This window comes from Oenanthe melanoleuca, chromosome 1 (assembly GCF_029582105.1).
Source record: "Oenanthe melanoleuca isolate GR-GAL-2019-014 chromosome 1, OMel1.0, whole genome shotgun sequence".
Taxonomy (NCBI): domain Eukaryota; kingdom Metazoa; phylum Chordata; class Aves; order Passeriformes; family Muscicapidae; genus Oenanthe; species Oenanthe melanoleuca.
This window is the reverse complement of record NC_079333.1, coordinates 63,039,598-63,063,739: the sequence shown is the minus strand read 5'-3', so window position 1 is coordinate 63,063,739 and position 24,142 is coordinate 63,039,598. Positions and strand designations below refer to the sequence as shown.

General features: G+C 34.3%; 1 protein-coding gene across 4 annotated transcripts in view; it reads left to right on the top strand.

Annotated features, from left to right (window-relative positions):
* DACH1 (dachshund family transcription factor 1) overlaps positions 1-24,142 on the top strand; it is a 349,840-nt gene that overhangs the window by 288,188 nt on the left and 37,510 nt on the right. For all 4 annotated transcript variants that reach the window (XM_056489604.1, XM_056489586.1, XM_056489614.1 and 1 more), the window contains 2 exons: positions 12,977-13,128; positions 21,545-21,692. In XM_056489604.1, the coding sequence (XP_056345579.1) occupies positions 12,977-13,128; positions 21,545-21,692 (300 nt within the window). The remainder of the gene's footprint in view (positions 1-12,976; positions 13,129-21,544; positions 21,693-24,142) is intronic.

Here is a 24,142-nt window from a genome sequence, read left to right as displayed (position 1 = left end):
ACTATCTATAGCATGAATCCTTTGTTAGTGGATGGGTTCAATTCCATTCTGATAAGGTAATGTTAAAATCTAGTAGTGAAATGTCAGTGTTAATGTGTGCCAGTTTGTTAACATAATTAGATAATAATCTGTCTAAATATTTAAAAACATTAGATGAGTTGATCAGATAATTTGATAAATTTTACATTCAAATTCTCAGGTTTTTAATAAAACTGAAAAAGCCAGATTCCACATCTATTAACCTATATATGTAGATGTCTTGGTTGTGTGGCTAAAGAAGTTTAAGGAGCCAACTCTTTTCTGCTCAATCTGATCAGTTCATATATGTCTGTATGTGCTAGAGAAATGTAAAATATTAATAGAAGGTCAATGAGTGTTCACTGAGCTCTCTTTGCCATATGGCCCCTGTGGAGGATAGAAGGCCCTGGCTAGCTTAAGCCTGCCATATGGACCTGGTGGAAAAAGGTAGGTTTCACACACAGAGCAAACCCACCATATGGACTGGGTGGAGCACTCAAAACTCTAAACATTTCTTGTACACCAGGGCCTTTTACACAGAAGAATGTAAAAACATACATAATACATTACACACAAAAGCCATTGAAAAATGGATCAATTGTTTAGGTTTATATAATGCTTTCAAGCAGTGACCAGAACTATATAAATAATCAGGGCTTATTTTGAAATAGTAAAGAAGACAATCAATCATTTACAACTGTCTTTTTTACTTTGCATTTAACATCTGTTGTATAATGGGTCTGTACAATGCTGTGCAAAGACAGAACATCCAAAAATAGTGAAAGGGTTAAAGCAGTTTTTCTGAATGTGTTCCCTTGGGTTTCTTTTCTCTCCTGTTCTTAACCTGAAAAACAAGTTTAGCACACTGCAAGAGTTGTGAGGCAAGTCCTGGACTTGGAAATGTCTTCTGTACCCTTAATCTTTTGAGGAATTGAAATTGAGCTTAAAATTAGGATAAGATAATTGATTCAACTTTAGACCCTCTATGAAGAATGTGTTGTTACATAGCAGTGTCTTCTTTTATAGATGAAAAGTGTAGTAAAGTAGGATAGAAAAATAATCATCTTTCAAACCACTGGACCTAATGTTGAACCTTCCTACATGTTCCCATGCAAACATACCTGTATTTTCTTTAGTTTTAATTGGTTGGTTGGTTGGTTGGTTGGTTGATTGGTTGGTTGGGTTGGGGTTTTTTTGCAAAAAAAAAGCAATAGTCAGATCAGGACTACTTCAGCTATGATTTTATCAAAATATAGTAAAAAAGAGCATAAATTAAAGATATATTTTTAAGATCTTCTTTTCTGTTTTCTTACCTGTTTTGATAATGATTCAGATCTTGTTTTCACAGTTTTATATGAAAGAATGAATTTCATGTGTGAGAATGAATAAGGAGAAAAGAAATCAAGATCTATTTTGTTCTGTTAACAGAGAGATAATCTAGGCTGACTTGTCCCTTCAGATTTCTGTCACAATCTTTTCCTTTTCTCTAATTGTATTTTTTTCATGTCTGATCCTGCAATTTCAACAAGCAAAATAATTCTTCATATCTTGAAAGGGAAGAAACTACTGAGGCAAAGACACTTCAGAAACAATCAGTGCTACTGAGGAAAGTGTTTGAGATGTAAGGAAAAAGCACAGGAAGCAGTAGAATCAGCTAGGACAAAGAGAAGACAAAGACAGTGATTGTGCAAATAAAGGATTTGGATTTTACATTTTGAAATCATTGTGCAAAATATTTTGTAATTGTACTAGAATTTGGTGTACAACCTGCCTTCATCAGTGGCACTGACTTAATTTACAAAATCTGAACAAAAAACTCACTGAAGTTGCTGTCTCAATCTTCTGGGTGCAGGGGTTCACAAAATTATGCAGGGTGGTCATTTCCTGATGCAGCTCTTGCTTTTTTTACTAGACAGGCTAAAATCCAACTGTTGTTGGGATATAGAAGGAAAATATTATCCTTCAATAGATAATGATATCATCAAGTTGAGATAATAAAGCTTGTGCAGTCTGTTTCAGTTTGTTTAGGCAGTAACTGTTTTTTGCAGTACAATAATGCTAAAGATGTTTTGATTTCTGTTTTGTTTATTTACAGTTATCAAGAACATAAATAGTTGTGAAGTCTTAGAGAACCTTTGAACCACTCTTGGGATTTGTATTTTGTTTCTGTTACATAAGATTTAAAATTGCTTCAGGATTAAAATAAAGAATTTTCCAATTACATCATTGGCATAAACATTGAAAGATTTGCAGAAGTTTTGATATGGAACAAATTAGTAAGAAGATCTGTCCCTATAGTGGAGAGGAAGAGCATATTTCCTTGATATTATGATATGATGCAGATATCATAAAGAACAAAATACTGAACAAAATATTTAATTTGCATGAAGGTTTTAAACTGGATCAAAAAATAGGTTTTAATTTACTGGCAAGTGTATGGTATGTTTGCTGTGTAGGATACTTTAATTTTCTGTATTTAATATAAACCAGATTGATCCATGTTACATGATGACTCCAAACTATTTTTTATCTTCTTAAATCAGTGCTGAATGTGACTCATAATGCATAAATACATAAAGGATTTTTTTTGTGTGTTCTCTAATGTGTATTCTAATATATTAGCATAAATTACATATTCCAAGACATGAAAACACATGCAGGCCAAATCTCACTTTAAAGTGGATGCAGAAAACATTAAAGTTAAAACTTCTGCATTATTCTATCAGCAAGCATCAAGCCAGTGAATGCCATAGAAATCTCATTAATGGACACATTCTGGCAGCTTGTTGCAGATGTTTGATGAATGAATTGCAAGAGAAATCATATCAGATGTAGAAATGCTTGCCTTTTCATTCTGAATTTTGTTTCTGAGCACTCTGGGATTTAGGGGTTTTGTTTGTTTATTGTTATGGATTTCTGTGAAAATCAGATATTAGGATATAATATATAGGCAATGGTTTGAGAAATGTGGCTATAATATTGTAAAGGACTGTTTATGATGCTAAAACTATGAAACTCATATTGAACTCCCATGGGCAGACAGCCAAATTTCTATTAGGATATCATAACCATATAATCCAAACTGTGTACATTGATTATTGTCCACAATATTTGCATCTGAGTACTGGAACCATTCCATACATAGAAGCATTGAGGGTGTTTATTATATCTTAAAAATATATTGTGGAATAATTTGGAAAAAGTGAGTTAAATATACTCTCTTATGCATATGTCAGTGTTTGAGCCACAAAAATAAGGAAGCCTCTATGTTATACTGCTTCGTGATATTAAAACAGCTCACTCCTTTTATACCCTTCCTGGTGAAAGTTTGTCAAAACAGGATGCTCCACATCCTTTTGTTCTCTGTAACACTTAGTGTGAAGAGAGTTAAGACCTGGAGATCCTATATCACATATTTCCATAAAAAGTGTGTGTTGCCATTTGGGTTCTCAGGTAAAGACTGGACACTCTGCTGAACTGCTGATGGTAGAACACCTGTTCCTTAACCTTTCAGAAGCCTGACTGCAGGGCTGGACCAGCAGAGTCCCTTTGGTGCTTTGTTTTCAAAGCATGGCTCCTTCCCCTGCATTTCCAAAACATTTGAAGCTTTTTACTGTATGTTCATTCCTGAACCTTTTGCCCAGTAGCCCCATGACACAGCTGTGTCAGTTGGGTACATCTGATTTGGTTCCTGATTGTTTTATTTTACTGGCATCTTTGGCACTAATGCATCCAGGGCAGGAATTTTGGCAAGGCTAAAGCTCAGGAACAGCTTTCCTTAATATGTTTCTGTCTTGCTGTGCATTTATTCACTTGTCCATGTGTTGTAAGTCCAAATATTAGACATAATTGCTAGTATACCTTTTGTTAAAGAGGTTATTAAAATCACAGGCTATTAATAGGATCTTGCAGGGAAATGAAAACAATATGATTATATAGGTTTTTAAATACTGGGTTTCTTCAAAAAGAAGTGTCCCTTGACTTTTTATGTGTTTATCTAAAACATGAGATTTTCTCATTTTCATAAAAATAGACATGACAGTATTCTGTTTGAATATTCAGTTTTAAAAAGCACATTATTCAGTTTAAAAAGCACATGCATTAATCAATAGATCCAGTTTTACATGTTCTGACCAGATAAATATTTTTTTCTGCTTGGACAGATGAGCAGTGTAAGTTGCCATAAATGAGAAGTGTTTAAACCTCTTTTGCCTTCTCTGTTGAACTTCTCTGACATATTTATTTGTGAAATGCAGTACTGCTGACTTCTCTGCTGCCACTTTACACCAGATGCCAAGCATGCCTGGTCAACCTCATCTGCTTGCCAGCACTCTGGGAATGAGGGTATGGGACAGGTTATGAGTTGCTGAATGAATGACAGCTGACGAGTGTTGCTCAGACACATTACCATATATTCATTTTCTTTTTGGGCATCTGATTCATGCTGTCAGCAGATTACCAAGAACATTATCATGTGACAAGGTAGCAAGAGCATTAATACTCAGGCCCCCATAATTGCAACATGGCTAGATGCAGACTTCTTGAAAACACCAACTTTTGGATTTTTTCCTGAAGAGAATAAATACTAGAATTATTAACTGAACACAGAGCAAGGGAAATAGTGTGAATACAATGCACTTCCAGGTATTAACATAAACCCTTCATCTTCAGAGAATTACAAGTTACCAGCTGTGCTCTTATCAAAAACTCCCTTCTTACTACTGTTACACTTACAAAAGAGGAGTGCTGTTATTTCAGATGACAATGAAAAAAAAATGCTAATATTGTTGATATTCCTTATTTTTAAATCACTATAAATCCCCAAATAATAGATGCTTTTTAACTTTCATGAAACATGTCCAGAGGATTATTAATACAAATCATGTGGCCCTTGAAATGATCCAATAAAATCTTGCAAAATGCAGTTTTTATATTCTCTATAATGTTTTTTTTCTGCATTTTGCAGTAGCCATATGGAAGCAGTTATAGGCTGGAATGGGCATCACAAAAATAAGTATGCATACTGTGGATGCATTGCCTTGTATTGCTTTTATCAGTTGAGATGTGCATATTTACATCCATAAGTTTGAAAATGTGAGGTTTAGTCTATAACACATTCATTATGCAGCCCTGAAGTCCAGACCCTAATTTGAAGTTTGATGTTAATCAGGAATTTAGCTTAGACTTAAAATACTTGGTTTGATCATTTGATTCAGCATATACTTAGGAAAGCTGCATGTATGACCAGGGAGCCAGCATCTGAGCCAACACAATAAAGGAGATTAAATAGCTGGTTTTGTGAAAGCTGAGGTTTGTTTTCCTAACTGAATATCCTTTCACTGGGTAGATGATCATGGACACCCCTCAACGTGACTTTGGAAGAAGCTGAGAACGGCTCTTGTGAACCTGTAGGGAAAAACATTTGCAGAACCCTCTGCACATATATATATATGCATATAAGCACTTCTCATAGAATTGCTACAAAGCCAAGAAACATTCTTTTTAGCACTCAGTATTGCCTGGCTGATGGAGTGAAGTTAGCAGAGTACTAATTGGGATGTTTGACGTGAACCAGTAAAATACATTTATATTTTTTTCAGCGTCCAAAGCACAGATGGCCTTACTCTGCATCCAAGTCCTGCCAGTAGCATATAAGCATCTTTAAAAAGGAAATAATGGGCATAGTTCTTACACTTCAAATCTGCAGGTTATAAAATGATAAAGTGCCTTCTTTTTATGCCAATACATTGTTTAAAATGCAATAAAATATTTAGAATTTTTTTTCTAACACTCATTTCATCTTTTAACAATCATTTCATCTTTAGGACATTTAGAGTTAAATTCTTAATTAGAATTTAGAGTTAAATTATTTTAGAGTGAAATTCTTAATTTCCTCAGAGTTAATGAATGTTACTATCAGGTGTTGAAGATATACGTGTTTTATGATTATCAGATATATACAAAATTACCTCTGACTATCCCATTCCTTCTCTTCTGATCGTTCAACACACTTTACAAAATTGTGTGAAAAAATCTGTGAGTAAACAGGATACTTTTCCTTATAGGGACAGAGAAACTTTTTTGCATGTTATCAGTTATGATGCCAAAGTACACAGAACAGAAATACCAATGGCATTTTAGCATTCCATTGTATGGTAAAATATGTTTGTTTAAAAATAAGAATGATAATTTATTCTAAAATATTGTGAAATCTTTAGAACAAATAAATAAGTCAATACTGCTTGACCCGGCCCTAATCAGTAATAGGCTGCAAAATAAGATAAAGGTTATTAAAATAATCCTTTTATTGAAAGAGAAAATTAGATAAGTTGTGCTGATTGACTCTGAGGCCCTCCTAGGGACATGTAAAATGAAGAATAAACTCAACTTGATCTAGTTCTAAAAGCCTGAAGAAATCCTCACAGCTGGAACATCACCACTAATTACATTTTTGCTTTTTGAATATATAGTTCCAGCTCTTTCCGTTCATCTTTAGTGATACTATACCCATAATTCCTTAGCAAACTAAAATACGTGATCTTTAGAGAATGTATTTTATATATTTGCTTTGACAGCTGTAAATTTCACTAACATTCAAGTAAAATTCTTGAAATACCAAAAAATTACTTGTGCAAAATCTGTTGTATGTAAAAAACAACAGTTTACTGTTTTGTTTATTTCTTGTTGAGTCAGTATAAATTTCTTGCTCCTGGGCCATCTTTTTCCTCCCCTCCTTCACCTCATAATCCCACTCCTATTATTCCTTTCCAAAGTGTTTGCCACTTTGAGTGTCCTTCCCTATATTCTCAACTTTCTATTTCCTCAGTTCTTGATTACTCCATGTCTTTTATCAAGTCCTCTCTGTTTCCAGTCCTCCATGTCCTTATTCCAGCAGTACATTCCTTTTTTCCCCCCTCTATGCTTATAGATAAATTGGCTTACAAGATATCAGCATAGAAGGGGTACCACTGAACCTTAGAGAAAGAGTGATCCCAAAAGTTTTATTCAAGAAGTGATTCACCATCTGGCTCTAATTTTCCATTATGGAGGCAACTCCAGCTGCAGTATGATCAATGATCCTGTGCAGTAGTGAAGAATGATCTGTAGAGACTGCATGTTCTTTAAAAGGATTTTAAAAATACTGGATATTTATTAATTGGATTTTTTTTTTCCAAAAACGAAAAGCATCAAGTTAGTACATTAAGTTTTCAGTAGTCAAAATCTTAGAGAATAGTCATGAAATATGAGTCTTGCTGTTGGTGGGGAAGTCCTGCATCTAAACCTGTCTCCAAAGTGAACACATAAAACCAAGTTCTTATGTCCTTTTATTCCTATGTAGTTCTTTACATCAAGTGAGGGTGTGCATATTTGGAAGCCATGCCACTTGGGAAAATGATCCACAATGGTGAACTTGATACATCGATGAATGAATTCTGTAAGATCTACTTGCACAAATATATGTGCCTGTGTCAGCTACAAAGCCATTTTGTGAAAAGTACACATCCAAGAAACTTAGTAGCTATGATCCTTTCCATGTAGGTTTTTAATTTTTCAGTCATATTTCATTATTAGAGAATTGCTATTCCCAAAATCCTTCGGCAAACATAGCAATCCAAGAAGCAGAACTCAGTGGACAGTATTTGCAATTGTATTAACTGTGAGAGCACCAGCCTCTTTAAAGTGCTACAGAAACATTAACCAGTCAGTCAGTCTATATGAATATTTGATATGCCTTCCTGATTTTGAGCTGCCACAGTTGCAAATGTTTTAATTTCAGAGTATTTGGATGTCCTGGAGAGCTGTTATTTGTATAAAAAGAAGTATATAAATTGTAGATTAAAAAAAAAAATCTAAAGGGGTTATAAAAATATATATAACTCTTATAAAATATAACTCTTATATCAATCTTCTAGTATATATAGAAATCTTTATAAGAGTTTCAGTATATTCCTTTTATAGTTGGTAACATCCTTCACAGTTATCTAGCATTTCCCCCAGTTACATGCAGGGCTAATCTTCAATGACCAAATCTAGAAAGCTGTCAAATTATGTGGGAATTGGTCAAGAGGTTTTACTTATTTGTTTGTTTCTTTGTTTTTATCCGCTTGAAATTATTAAACATTTCAGTTGAGAATATGGGAGACCCCTAGGGTTTTTTTGTTAATATAAATCTAGAATTACAGATCAATTAAAACAGAAAAGCTTCTCACACTTGAATCCTCTAACAGTGAGGAAGGTGAAATATAAAGCTTTGTGCTAAAGAGTGTTTGATAAGGTAAACCAAAATAATATTAAGCCAAATGGAGTAGATTGTTTCTACAATGTAGAAAAAAAGTATGCACCAGATTTATGGTAATAAAAAGTGGAAGCAGAATCCTCTTTGATCATTCAAATGGTAAGAGGGAGCCTGTGTTAGGAACAAATACATGTGGAATATTTTACAGGGAACAGAAAAGCCTCAAGATGCATTGCAAAAAAAGCATGGCATGATTACAGAATGGCCTTAATCTGTATAGTATTTTTTTTCAGCCAGCTATTATTGTTTTCTTTCAAATCCTGGCAATATCGATATTTTGATTGGTGACTGGTCTGAACTAATCCTACTTGCTTTTAGGAACAAAGACAAGAGAATGGCTACCTCTATTCATCTATTATTGTTTAAATAGCTGTCACAGCTTCCAGGATGTCTGTTTCCATGTTATCTGGTGAAAGAACAAAATAGAATGGCAACAAACCAAATACAGTGAAATATGTTTGTTGTATTTGGCCCAAACCAGCTGCTGTTTACAGATAAAATCTGGTTTGAACAAAACCAGGTGAATTTTGGAAATTGAGGAACAATGGATGGAGTGGTTGTAGCATTTACAAATATTTTAAAGATACGTGTCGCATTCAGACTTGCCTATTATGGTGATTTAGTTCATATGTCAAGACACATATTCATCTCTGCCCAGATACTGTAGAGGCTTGGGTAACAGCTTGTCCTATCCTTGTTTATTTGTTAATTTATAACATCTCAGTTCCCAGCACAAACCAAGGCAGGCCTGGACACTTCTTTGTTCTGCTTTGTTCTTTCTTTTTCCCCTCTCTTTCTTTTCATTGTTGTGCTCCCCACTCTGACAATGGAGTTATAGATTGACCCTATTTCCCCTTTTGCCCTGACTTCTCTTCTAACACTTCCTTTGATGTGTTTAGACTGAAAATACCAAATCTCTGTTTCCCAGCGAGGGCTCATCATTTTGCAGCATTGCTCTTCGACTATTGTAAGAGGAACATTAGTAGCTCCTTTACAGCAGTTTAAAAGATGTTAGGCTAATGATTATTTGGAAACAAAAGATATCTCATCCTTTAGAGGAAAGAGGATTTGTGGAGGAATTAAGTATTTTTAAATGTTTTAAAGGCAAGAGTTCATATTATTTTGCTAGTAAGATATGTGGTAATGTTTTAATTGGCTGTGTTTACAATGTGGTTTTTCCTAAAAAATGCATTTTTTTAAGATTCCCTCAATCATAGCTTATCTCACTATCCACAAATATCCACACTTCCTGTGTATAATATGTACATTTGCTCTGTTTCAAATATACTCACACTCAAAGTTTATTTCACATGGGACATCAAGAAAACAAAGTCACATTAGTCTGACTTTTTTTCTGAGTTGATATTTCATTAAAATAAGTTCAGAGCAAGTTCATCTCTCTAGTCCTACTCTTCAGTGTAAATTTGTTTCTGTTATTTATTATAACATAATGGTTTGGATATTACTTTGAATTCATATAATTCTAATCTTTTTTGAGTTTCCTCGCCTATTGCAAAACCATTCCACACATTGTTAAAAAATCTTTACAAACTTCATGTGTTGAGCATGCATGAAGTACAGCAAGCATAACATTAAATAAATTGTAAAGTAGTAGTGCATTAAAAAAAATTGATCCCTTGCTTAAATTCTATTACAAGATCTGTGTTAGGAGCTTTCTGTATCTCAGCAATTGCATGGAAGAGCAGTTTTTGAGTTAATTAGGGCTTACGGAATTTTTAAGTGGGTCAGTTTTATCTAGTGTATCTTAGAATATTTTGACAATTTGAGACCTAAAATATTAGTAAGATTCTAAGTAGTCTCAGAAGGTAGGAGGTCATTGATCTATTTTCCTGGCAAACCTAGAGGCAAATGGTGTCTTTACAGTTTCCTTTCTCATTTAAATGAATCAACTTCACCATGCATACTAGTGATTCCACTCTTTCCTGCTGTATCCTGCAGGAGCAATACCTTCACTGCAACCACTGATACAAAGAAATCTCTACCTAAAAAAACTTAAGGATGTAATATGGAAGAGACTTTTAAATTTTTTTTTTTTTTTGTTTGCATGTTTGGTTGGTTGGTTGTTTTGTTTTTCTAAAACTTATTTGGGGAAGGCATATTTTCAGTAGAGGAGAACAGTTATCAGCTATGCAATAATATTATGTACTGTTTATAAATATATTGTCTAAATAGTTTTGTTTAAGTTTTGGCTTGTTTCTTTTGATTAATGAAAGCATAACAATTCTGGCAGCAGTTTGGAAAAAAAACATTTGTTAATGATTTTTCACACTAGAATAGGAGTGGAGAAGTTGAGCTAAGCTATTTTTCAATACCAGGAATATATAACTTATTTTTTCTAATAAATTGATGAATATTATATAATATAATATATATATATTATATATATATTATATTATATAATATTTATATATAATATTTTAAAATTTAGAAAGAAAATACTCATATTTAGGGCCAAATTTTAGTATATTTCTACAAAATTACTACAGAGCTATCCATGCTGCTGTGGGGTAGCATGAGGACAGGGGATACATCTGTATAGTACATTTTTTTCAGAGCCTGTTTTGAATCTCAGTAAGGTACATAGGAAATGGTTCAGAGATCTAGAGCCAGCCTTTTCCTCAGCACTTTGTAACATGACTGGAAAACTTAAATATAGCTGAAAAAATCCTTTATAACTCTGAATGGTCTGAAGCTTTCCTTGGTCAACATTCAGTAACTTTAACTTAGAAAGCTTTTGAATGATGACTTTATGAGAAAGCAGTAATTGTGGCATGAATTGTGACTAAAAGGGCATAAGGAACAGGGTCTTACTCCTTGTGTGGTCCTCAGCCTGAGCCACAGGGAAGTAGGAAGAACTGCACCCAGTATAGAATCTCCCTAAAAGCAGATCTTTTCATCTTAGATTTTTCTTACAGTCTTCTGGAGGAAGATTTTCCTCTCCTGCAGTAGATGCCTGTGAGAGCTTAGATGGACAAGTACCTTGAAGTGGCATGTGCTTCTATGCACTGGCTGTAAAAGTCCTGAGTGGTATCAGACCAGCAGCAGATGTCCAAATGCCTGTTTGGGTACTTCTGTGGAAGGACATAGTAGGAAAAGCTATTACTTTAGCCCTGTAAATACTGGCCAGCATGACAGAGCTGGGGAGGAGATGGGACAAGAAATGTGCACCTGAGTGTGGTTAATAAAGGTTGCTTCCTTCTGTAGGCATGGTGATAGGGACTGTTGGAATGATCTGGGACTTGGAGTTATGGATATCTCATCCTGAGGTCATCAACACCCTAACCTTTTGTTCTGCAGATTTCAATTTTCATGGTCCTAGACTATGTCCACTGAGGAAAATACTGTGTTCAGTCCAGAAAAGAACTCTTTTTAGGCAATTAGGATCAGCTTTCAGGTACAATTTCAATGCACCTGATAAAATAAATAGAGAAGTACAACCATTATTGAACCTATAATTAAATAAATAAATTTTAAAAAAAAGAGAAATTTGACTACCCCAAAATATATATGGTCAAAGCCAAAGTGGAAGAAAGTGAGTCTGAAAAACTCCATTGGAGTCATGTAGCTGTGCAGAATCTGCATGACACCTGGGGTACATTCTGATCAATATGTGTCAGTCAATGACTGAGCCCTTGGTAAGAAGAGTATGTATAGATATATGTATCTATATATATATGTATAGATAGTTTTCCTTTTGAAGAATTCAGATTAATATCTGGTGCAGAGAAATTGACCTAAATTTCTATATCATATCAACAGTAGCCTAAAAATATTCCAGAAAAAAAAAAAAAGGGAAAAAAACCCACACAAATGAGGTTATTGAAGTTTCTATTAATTGTAGGAGGTTTATTTTTTTCCACTTTTTAATCTGTTCACAGATTATCTGTGAAACTTTAATCTTAGAAGTCTCTAAGCTGTGCAAGCTTTTTCCCATTGTGATGTCAGAAGTGATCAGATCTTATCGTTACAAAGATCCCACTGAGGATCTTTGTAGATCTTCAGCACTAATTGTTAGAAGATGTCCATGCTTAAAAAAATATTAGGCCAGTGATTGTTACCGTGCTGTTAATTTCATGTACTGTTCAGAGCATGTTTTAATTGTGGCAATCAGGTGTATTTTCTTGGTCAAAAATGTATTGAGGAGCTTTTCTTGGTGTTGCAAAATTTTCTGAGCTGTAAGTGAAACCATTAAGAGTGGGAAGGGTTAATTGTATGGGGAGCCTTGTGTTTAAATACTTCTCATATACAAAATATATGTCATGCTAGAAAATATTCTATTGTCAATCCAAATAGAACACAGACTAAAATGAGATAATTGGGAAGGTGCCCATAAAGTCAGCCTGAATATATTATCACAAGTATATGTGAGATAATATTTGTTTTAAAAAGATTCTATGGCACTGTAAACTCAGTCTCATTAGAGACTGCATTTAAAAGGCTTATAAAGTTACTCATTAATGTTATCTTGTTGTATCTCCACAGCTTTTTCATTAAAGAAAATTCAGCAGAAAGCATTTTCTCCTGATAGCAGGAACCAATTTGCAATAAATGTTCTGGAAACCACTAGGGAAGCCATTACTGAGGTCTAATAAAAACAGACAAGCGTAACTTGTTCTATATTTTTGTTTCAATCACATACAGATGAGACCCCGCTCTCCACACCAACCGCAAGAGACAGCCTTGACAAACTTTCTCTAACTGGGCATGGGCAACCACTACCTCCAGGTTTTCCATCTCCTTTTCTATTCCCTGATGGATTGTCCTCCATAGAGACCCTTCTGACTAACATCCAGGTAGGCCTTTTTGTAGATCAGCTTAAAGGGATGGAGAGGAGCCAGTTTTGTCTAAATTAATAAAACCATTCAAGCTTAATCAGTTCATAAGATTATTTGGATCAACTAATTTACTGAAACTTTCTTGTAATTTAGGTTTTAAAGGAACCACAGCAAACAAATGAATTTAGAAGCTGTCAGATACAGTACATAAAAATACAGATTGTATATTAAACCACAGCAGAAAATTCAATGTAAATTACATTGGTGTGTTTAACAACATTTGCCTTCAATGGTCTTTTTATTACAGGCTAATGAAATGTATCTTACTGTTTAACTTTATCTCATTTACTAAACAGAGAAAGAGTTCTTTAATAAATAGTTATTTCAAATTGCTAGAGTGGCATGGTGGAAATGATATTTAAAGCTGTTTGAAATGTGTCTCCCATAAAAGCATTTACAAAAAGCACTTACTTTATAAATAAGCTCATTTTACTTAAAGTACTGTCTTCAAAGAATAGACTTCAAAGGGTATTACCAAATTTTATAAAGATTTCCTATTTGGTAGTCACAATGCCTGTTGTGTGTACATAAAGCTATATTCAAATATTATTTATAGTATACATTATGTGTATCTTGAAGCCAAATTGTTAGTGTTTCATATTAGGATTAAGAACATTTTTTTGTCCACAAATTCAGTTATCTTGTATTCCCCATATGCAAATTTTGCAACATTATGCTTGTATGTTTCGTGCAGAAGCAAAATTATAGTGCCAGAAATAATACAGCCATATTGCACATTCCCGAGAAGCCTTGTCTGGGCAGCTACCAACTTCTAATTTGTCATCATATATTTCCTGCTCATTCCTGCAAACACATAAAATCAATTGTATTCTATCCAGCAAAGGATATGACGGAGCAGGGCCAAATCCTGCTCACTTTACTGTCTGAAGCAATCTCATTAAAGTTTATGGCACTTCAGAATTGCTTTATGAAAAGTATATGAGCCATTCATTAGTTGTGTTTTGAGGTTTAATAATGGAAAAATACTGCTATTTAAGAAGTAAATTTTACTATCTCTGCCTGGTCTGAAAAAGCATATTTATGTTTACTTTTTGCAATTCTGAGACTGAGCATCTTAAATATTTAAGCCACAAACCAAGATAATTTAATAACAGCATTCTTGTAACATGTCTGCTGCAACCTGTAAAGATTTTATTTTTTCTTAAGACAGAAATACAGTGAATAATTTTTTAGCTGTGCATATATGTGCAGAAAAGTTTTCAGTAATTTTTTGACGAATGTGTTCACTCAATGTCTCTAGACAGCAATCTAATGAGCAAAACATTCAGCATCAACAGGTCAGCTAATCTTATGATTGAATATGAGAGTGCTGCACTACTTCAGGATAAATAACCAGGATTAATTTGCCAAGAACGCATTCAGTTTTGTTTTACAGAAAACGTGAATGTGAATTTTAGTCCTTACTTTTTTTTAAAATACTCTAATCTTAACTTTTATCTTAAAAGATGAAATAAAGGCAACATCATAAAGAAACCAGAAACTTTTTTATGCCTTTTCTTTTAGTGCTTCTGAGCAGCATGCTGCTCCTTACCTCAAGATTCCATATCATGAAAAATCATCTATCAGTGTAAAGTGGTGGGACATAAGTCCTTCTGGAATTTTTCAGTATGTCCCCACATCACAATACATGGTTTTGACAGATTTCTAGGAATCCTTTCGTAACATATGAAAGGGCATTTCCCTCCCTCTCCCATGCTCCAGATTTAATTTTTATGAAGAGAACATTATAAATCCACTTCATAAAATAATAAATAAATAAAATTAGTCGATTTTCCCATCTGTGTAGGAAAAGTTGACTTTAACACCCGTAGAGTATATTGCAATATCATATGGACAAGAGTGGCAATTTTGTGAATCAATGCCATTTAAAATGATTTCCATATTACTATTTCATTACTATTGCAAGGAAAGGGGGTTACCCCATGCCCACAAATGAGTTAGATACTGTGATGCTGACACTTCCAGAACAGGGTTTTAGGTATTTGATTACAAGTTAAAATTTGTTGATGGCATATATGGAAAGAGGCAATTCTGTACCATGGTCACTGATTGCACTGTAATTTGTGACTTTGCTAGGAAATGCATAAGCAATACCTGAAACCCATGATGCATTTATTACCTGAATTAGAAGGATTCTTTTCACTGAATAAATGGCTCCTTGCTGTCCTTTGGACCTGAGATGTTTTGTATCCCTTTCAGTAGAGATTTGGTTTCAATGGGGAGGTAGAGCAGTGTGATCCCTCACTGTTCTCTTGTTGCAGCAGTGGAGCAGGTCTAACTTCCTTAAATAGATTGCCAGTGGTTTCATGAGTGGATTTGGTAAACACTGCTCTTTTTTTCCCCAGGGTCATTCATGCTGAAAATAGTCATGTGTTCTTTCACTGAAAGGGTGTATGTCTGCTTGTGAAATGCAAGTCTACATTTTTTGTTAGGTCATGGTTCTGGGAAGCACCCACAACATGCCATATGTCATGCTGGTGGTAGCCTACATTTTAGGGGTGTGGTCATCACAAGAATATACAGTCAAGGAGCTCCACCCATGTACATGGACTTGATGGTGGATGTGGAGGATCTGAATAATACAGACTTTGGGGCCTCCAAAAAAGCCTGTAGAGACTGCCCTGGTTTAAAATAGAACAGGTGTGGTATGGGCACTAGGAGCTCTGATTTTGACCTTTGATAGGGTAAAAAAGATCCTAAATCTTGTCATTGGAACAATGCTCTGTGGGTATGCAAACAAAATTTCTAAACATTTTGTTATTTGAAAACAAAGGTAAGTCCTGCAGATGCTGATGAGCTCAGGTGAACTCAATGCCTAATTGTAATTCTGTTTTAGAAGTCTGAGTAATTCTTTAGAATTGACCTCTGAGCACAAGTGAGTCTCTTTCTTCCATCCATAGTAAAGTTAAATGGATAGCCCCTGATCATGAATTCATCATTTTAGGCTAACATTAAATAAGCCTATTTGCTTCTGCTGTCACCAATATGTCTTTCCATATATGATATGTACGAGGTTTTTTTACTTCTCCATAAATAGTTCTTTAAGCAAAATACAATGTTTAATTATTTGTACTTTTACAGAGGAGATAATAACAATATACAATACCCAGAATAACCAGTGTTGTTCTTGCTGGGGACTGCTGAAATGCAGATTATGAATTAAAAAAAATATAATCAAGCAAATACACACATTAAAAAAAAGAATAAGATATTTTCTTATTTGGATTTATATCTACACATCTAATAGGAAGAGAAAATAAATTTCCCCGGAGAACTTAAATCAAGTGATATGTCTGTTTTTGCACAAAGGTATTTGTAAATTTCTTCTGGATTAAATGCTGGAAGTCTAAGTGCAGTTGCAGGGAGGATGAAGGGTGGGGGAAAGTGAGTCACGGCAAAATGCTGTCTGTGTGCTAGTGAGAAGGCTAAAGATGTCTCCATACCCCTCACATAAGTATACCTTTCTGAGTCATGGCCTGATTATGCCAAAGTTTGTTACAGCCATGGCCTTTCATGGTGCTACAATATTCTTGGGTAATAGTCATGTTCTTTCAAGCTTTTAGAGTCTCAATCTCTACTGTTCCTGAGGTGAATTTCCATTAATATCTAAGGGATGATATAGTTGCACCGTGATATCTGTGGTTTTTTTATCAAGAATATATTGTATTGACATATTTTTGTTGCTAAATATTTTGGAAGAGATACCTAAAATAATTTGCAAGTTTCCTGTTGATATTAATTAAAGCAGTGCATGGTTACAAACTAAATTCCCCTCTGAAAACAAAAAAAACTACTAGCTTTATTGCTGTGAGTCTCCTGGACTGTTACTATCTATGACTAAATACTAAGGGAAAAACACTGCAAACAGTGGATAAAGTAAAAAAAAAAAATCCCAGTTTTACTTCATGTTATTTTATCTATATTCTGCTAAAATTCAAGAGAATTATTCTTCATAGAAAGTATTAATGTAAAATATCATTTATACCTGTGTAATATGCCTTTATCTATGATAAAGTATGCAATCTGAGTTATTTGAAACGTTGTCTTTCAGGAGTCATCTCAAGAGATATTCTAACTGTTGTCTTGCTCATGGTACTTAGTCACTAGTCAGTTATAAATAGCAGATATTCAAAAATTAACATGTGAAGTTAACTGGAATTGTATGTATATATATATTTTTTCTAGTGCCTTTCACGAGATACTTTTAATGATTACAGCATACATATTATATATATTTTCCTGAGTAAAAGAGAAGCAATGTTAATTGAAAGTATTTTCACCATGAATAGCTAATACCGCAGAAAGAAGCCCCTGAACTGCAACCCTCTGGAAGCCAGGAGTTTTGACTAGGAAAACTTCCTAATGTGCATGCCCTGATCTCCTGGTTTTCCTTTTTTCACTCAGTGTGGGCAGTTGTTGGAAACACTATATGATCTTCTAGGTAGACTGTCGAACTAATTAGCAAGATTATTTTGATATCACATATAAATGTACTGCTAACTAAATTCTGTTAGGTGAAACACACACTTATAGATGCAGCTAGAAAGAGAAGGAGCTTCTATACACCTTCCCCTCCACCCCTTTCAAAATAGGCAACACATTATCTGCATAATTTTTAAAAATAGTGATGAGTAATACTGGTTTTAGGACTGAGTTGAGGTTTGATATATGTTTACGTTCTTTAGGATCATGAGGCTGCCTTTATATGATGGTGTTTTCAGATCAGAGAATGGGAAGAAATTCGTATATCAACTTAGCCTGGTGTTTGGGACAGTTCTAGAGTATTTGTCAGTGAAAAATACTAAAACAAGTACAGTAAAGTAAACAAATCAGAATGATCTATAAATCTCCAGGGAATAAAATGTCCATTTTTGACATTACATTGAAATAAAAATTAAGAGAGACACCAAGAATGACCTGCCATGCTTAAAGCCAGGCTCCAGATAGAGCCATACGGTATAAAAAACAAATCTGGAGCCTCAGCATGTTCACTGCAATTATCATTATCCAGCTTCCATAACATCTGACCTTCCCTAAAGAGAAATATTTTCTTTTTGTTAATGTCCCATGTTGCACTGCATTTCCCATTGTCATTGGCAGCATATTGATTTAATATCAGGTTAGAGGATTAGCCATAGCACATACAAGTTGGACATACTGCATTTTGTATAATCTTCTACAGCTGATCCACTGGGAGAATTAATAGAATTTCATGCAACCCTGAAATTGCTATTCCTGATCCAGGGGGCACTGATGATTTTTTAGATGGTGTACTCTTTTAGTTTTTCTCAGCCCCTTCTGCACTGAATAAAGGGAGATATTTAATGTTTCCAGGATTTTTGCATTAGTGCTGTCATTGGCAGCAACAGCACTTTTGATATGCATCAGTTTGGCTCTAGTGCAGATTTTTTTCACGTTGGATGCCTACTGATGTGCACTGATTTAACTTCTAAAAATGAAACTTAATTTTGTGTAGCTTATAAGTAGTCCCTAGTGGATTTTGGCTCCAAAAAGCTAATATTTTTCAGACATAATCAGCAGCAATAGGTAATGTATTACCATTAGCTATGTTAGCAAGTATAAAAAAAAGGAAAGACTGGGGGAGGAAGTGTGGTGCAGAAACTCAATAGAAAATGTAATAATCTTTTAGCAGCTTCGTACTTTGCAGCAATTCTTAATATAAAATTACACACATCAGTGTTACACTCTAGTGTTATTCTCCATGTTTATTCATAATGATTGTTTCATATTTAAAGAACACCAAAATATTGTGTTTTCTCAGCCAAGGATAATAATAGTTTAATAGTAATTTATTTTAAACTGCTACTGATAATACAACCAATCAACACATTAAGTGATGCCAACATTGGCATCTTGCTAAATAATCTCTAGGCTTTGCACTGAGAGTACATCTTTCAAAGATAAGTCAACAAGAGCAATCAGAGCAGAAAATTAGAATTTGGTATCTTAGAATTAAAATACAGCTAAACTAAAGTTTTAATTGGGGTGATCTAAAAGGGCACTTGATGTAATGATCTCTTTCATTTGTTACTAATTGTTTGTTCCTGATGAAGAAGAAACATGTACGTGAATGTAGTTGAATTGAGTAAAGATGGCAGTTGCTTTAGCAGCTTGATTCTATTGTTAAACAAGATAGATTTTAAGAATTTGGGAAAACAGTGTTTGCAGATTTAAACTTACTAGACATTTTTTCATCAACAAATACTTTTCATGTATTTTTTCGTGATTTATTTATTATTTGGATGAATTGCATGTTCCAGAAAGTGAGGAATAGAGGAGATTAAAACACTCCAGAGTTCAAGCAAAACCCAGAAGCAGATATTGATAAACACCTCCTGATTCAGTTGCTTACTAATTGAGATGCACAAAACATTGAAGAATATGGCCATGGAAAAGGATCAGAATTCAAATTATTATTAACTTATAAAAAATAGATTTTAAACAATTTCCAAATTTTTCAATTTGTATTTTGCTTTGCATATGTATGTAGAGCTTTATAGGTAGATTTCTTTTTTTTTTTTTTTTCTCTAGTAATCATTCAGGTTTAACATTTAATTCAAAATATCTTTGTGATTTAGCTGTTTAACAACAACAAAAGAAAAGTGCTAAAACTTTAAGCATATTTCTGAGGACATTTGTTGTGTTATCATTGTTATTGAATTTCCAAGCATGGTTTTGTTCTTATTTAGTGTGTACAATTTTGCTGACCATTTGGGCCTTGCAGTCAGAAGATGCTGAGTTCTTTTAGCTTCTGTGGACTTCAATAGATTGAAGTGTAACAGAGCTGCAGAGCATTAGGATCTGAGCAAGACAAGATTTGAGACAACAATTTAAGAAGATGAGGAGTACTGGAAGTAAAAGGTCCTGAAAATAGAACTAAAAGAGGAGTTTGAAGGACACAAATTTTATAGCAATCATTGACACTAGGAAGACCAGTGGGATAAATGTGCAGACTCACAAAATACTCACAAAAATATATTTTTTAAATTTCTCAAGTATCATTATACTTGGTTATTTTTCCGTTCTTCCTTGGGAGATTTTTTATTTTTTTTAAATTGTGAAAAAAAAACATGCAACCCAGAATCAAATTTATAAAGTGTGGCTGGGGGGTGAGGAAGCTTATTCGGGAGAGGGGCATCATGATTTTATGTCTGTAGTGCTCAAACCAGGTCTTGAGTGTGAACCTTATATCTGTTAGCTGAATGTTCCCCTAGCAGAACCATTGGGGAACACTTTTCTGTCTCTCTAGTTGGCATTGTTTTGCTTTATATCAGTAATTAAATCTCTGTTGGGTCAAATTATCTCTAGGGTTAAGTTATCAGGAGTCTTACCTAGGATATAAGAGAGTTACTTTCATATCCATGGAGGCTCATATATGAATATCCATGTTTAATTATCTTCATTATTTTGATAGCTTCAGTAGGAGAGATTTGGATGTAGACCCAGAGATTGATGGCCAGACTTTTGGGAAAGGGAAAAGTATATTTGCATGTTCATTTATTTAAATTCCATTTCTCCTTATATTTTGATGCCCTGTCTCAGTGTCCTAACTATCTAGTTGACATTATTAATAATACACTGTTAGCTGTGCCAGGATCATCTGGTTTCCTTGCAAAAGAAGGAATTTTGAAGTTGAAATTCTCAAAATAAGATTAAAATAATCTGAATTATTATTTCCTGATACACTAACAACAGAAAGAAAGGAGAGTTTGTATCAGCCATCTCAGGTCGAGAAATCAAGAGATGATTGTGTTTTGTTTTTCTGCTGTGAGGTAATGATCATACAAATCAGGGAACAGACTTGTTAAAACAGAGATATCTTCCTTCTGTGTGTCTGTCCTTTCTTTACTATTCCAGTATACCTGTAGTCCAGGTAGCATTCGTGATATATGTAAATATTTGAAATTATTAGTAATTATCAACGATGAGGAGCAAGATGGCAAGACTTTAAAAGACTTTCTCCTTTAGCTAATTTCCATTGGCTTAAGTAGGACTCGAGATTGAACTCTGTGTACAATGTGACTGTGGGATTGCCAGTTTTTCCTAAGAGGAGTAAACCTATTCCTGTAATTTTCTCATGAGTTATATTCACAGTCAGAGGTGAGTTTGTGTCTTCTAAGAAAACCTGACTCCCAGGTTTTTACAGATTTTTGTCTGCCTGTTGAAAAGCTAATTCCAGTTAAAACTCGCTGTTGATAAGAGGTAACTGATCCTGTGGCAGAATTATTTTACTTCTAAAATATCACTTTACCATCAAGGAAAAATAACAGTAGTTAGTTATTAAGTCAGTTGTTCTAACATTCTCCAAATATCCAACTTTATCTCTGAACAGGGTCTACTAAAAGTTGCTATAGACAATGCCAGAGCTCAAGAGAAACAGGTCCAACTGGAAAAAACAGAGCTGAAGATGGAACTCTTCAGGGAACGAGAACTGAGGGAAACACTTGAAAAACAGTTGGCTGTGGAGCAGAAGAACAGAGGTATCTTGATTAAGCAGACATAAACACCTTGTAATTTATTTCCTTAGGAAACAATTTTCTATCAAACACCTGTGTTTTATCAAAATTTTACCTCCCTTAGATCATGTTAGGTCTCAGCTGACTGCAATGAAGGATGTTTCATAACCTGCCTAATTTTGTATAGGGTCTTCATGAGACTTGGAGCAAGGACCCTCCTTTTTTCTCAACAATTTTCTTGAATATTGTTACATCAGTAATACAAAAGCAATTATAAATACCTTACATGCTGTAACAGGCCTTTGCAGGTTGTGGTCATTAGGGAAAGGGATGGGTACTTAATACAAAGATGATTTGTATCAAATTTAAGAATCTGCAAGTTTTTAGGAGCTCTGCTCTGTTCTTATAGTGCATATTTAGGCAAACTGTATGCAATAAATATAAAGATAATGATAAAATATGAGTTCTTAATTATGCATAGTAGATAAAATACATGGTTGTAGAAGTAACAGTGAAGGTTCTTGATGAAGCACAAGCAGTAGTAGCATTTGTAGGATTAACATCAGCCCACAGTAAAGCCTGTACATGTTAGAGATTTTAAAATAATTACATTGATAGTGAAGGTGAGGCAATTTGGAGTGATTTGCATTAACTATTTGCATTACAAGCATGTTTCTATCTTTCTTTATGCATTCGTTTCTCTGTCTCTGTATCTCACCCTTTAATAGTACCTGATTATTTTGCAAGGACAGTTAACCTCTGGGACTCCCTTGCTGTTTAACTCAGACCATGACAAGTCAGATGTGTATTTTTGCAGGGCTAGAGTTACAAGTTTTTTCTTGTCCAATTTAATTTTTTGGTAACCACCTAAACAGAGAATCTCAAGAACAGTGGGATTCACCACCAATGTCAGTATGCCTTAAAGTAATCTGCTAGCAGCAGGTACACAATGTAATCGTGTTTCATGCCTTGACCCATTAAAAGGTAGGACTATCACATCATTATTACCCTTTTTTAACTTCTGAGAATATATTTTGAAACACAATTGCTGTTAACAATTATCACACCTGTGCAATGAATCATTCCTTTGTCCACCATTGGTCCATTCTACTTAAGACAATTGTATTGCTTGCACTTTTAAAGTAATTTGATAAAAGAGTAAAGTAATTTGGCTGATCTTCACATCTTTCTCACAACTGGTCAAATATATTTTCCTTTTTAGAGTTGTACAATCACATGCAGAGCAGAAAAAGTTTGGGGGGGAATCCATCTGACCTTGCTTTAGTCTTGCCATCTATAAATTAAGTGTCTCATTTTAATGAATAGAATTTTGCTTTCTGGACAATAATAAAAGAAACATGTATAGCTTGTTCTCAGGTAGGTAGGGTCAATTGCACTGTGAAGATTTTTTTCTCTTCCCTTTAAATCCAGAGGTCACATAGTTGACTAGGCTGTGCTAGACACATGTTTTGAAAAGATTAAATTAAGCAAAATGAATTTCACTCAAAGTTATATGTCAGAAAAAAACGTGGGGTAGTCCCTTGTTTTGTTCAGGTTACTGATATAATTGGCAATATTATTTTCAGCATGATGCATTACCTGTTTTTGTGTATGCATTCCTCTAATGACAATCTTGCACAAGAAAACAAACAGAAGAGGAATGGATTTGAACAGTTAATGGTGGTATGCAGCAAACCAAATATAATGAGGATGACTATCTTTGCTAGTGGATACTTCCATATAAAAGAAAGAAAAGTATGGATTGTTCTTTCAAATAAACAGATCGAAGTAAGAGAGAAAAAAATAAGGCCAGGTTGTAATTATTGTGAAAATGTATTCTTCAATTAAAGGCAGAAAAATGCATAGGAGCCTTTACCTACTATTAGTTTTTCAGAGAGCTAGTGTCATGTTGTAAAGAAAGTTTAACATCTTAATGGAAGCATGAGCAAGAAGGGGGAAATGTACCAGATTCCCTGTTAGGTGAAGAGATATCATGTGAAAATACTGAAAAACATGTAAAAGCTACAGCATAGAACCACAAGCCACTGTATCAGATAGAGGTCAAATCCTTTATGTGAAGGGGATCTTCAGCATTAGGCAAAATCTGTCTTTTGTTATAGATGAGATTTTTGCCCTTTTTTATGTAACGTTGGATTCACAGCTGCTCCTGTATGTTCTACAGAGCTGCTTATTTACTGTACTGTTTCCTTCCTTCTTTTTAAATTTTCCAATTAGCAATTCCTAAGGCTTTAGGATGTGTCTCATCAACTGGTGAAAGTAGGATAATATCTCTTCTGTGAGCAGCTACACAGTAAGGGTTTGCTAATTCTGGCTCTCTGACTGCTGTAGTCACATCTACAATGTGTCAGCCATGATGACATTTTCATTCAGAAAGCAACATATGTTTCCTTCTCATTTATTGCAATCACTTTCAAAGTACTTATAATGAAAACATTAAAACCATGCAATGATTC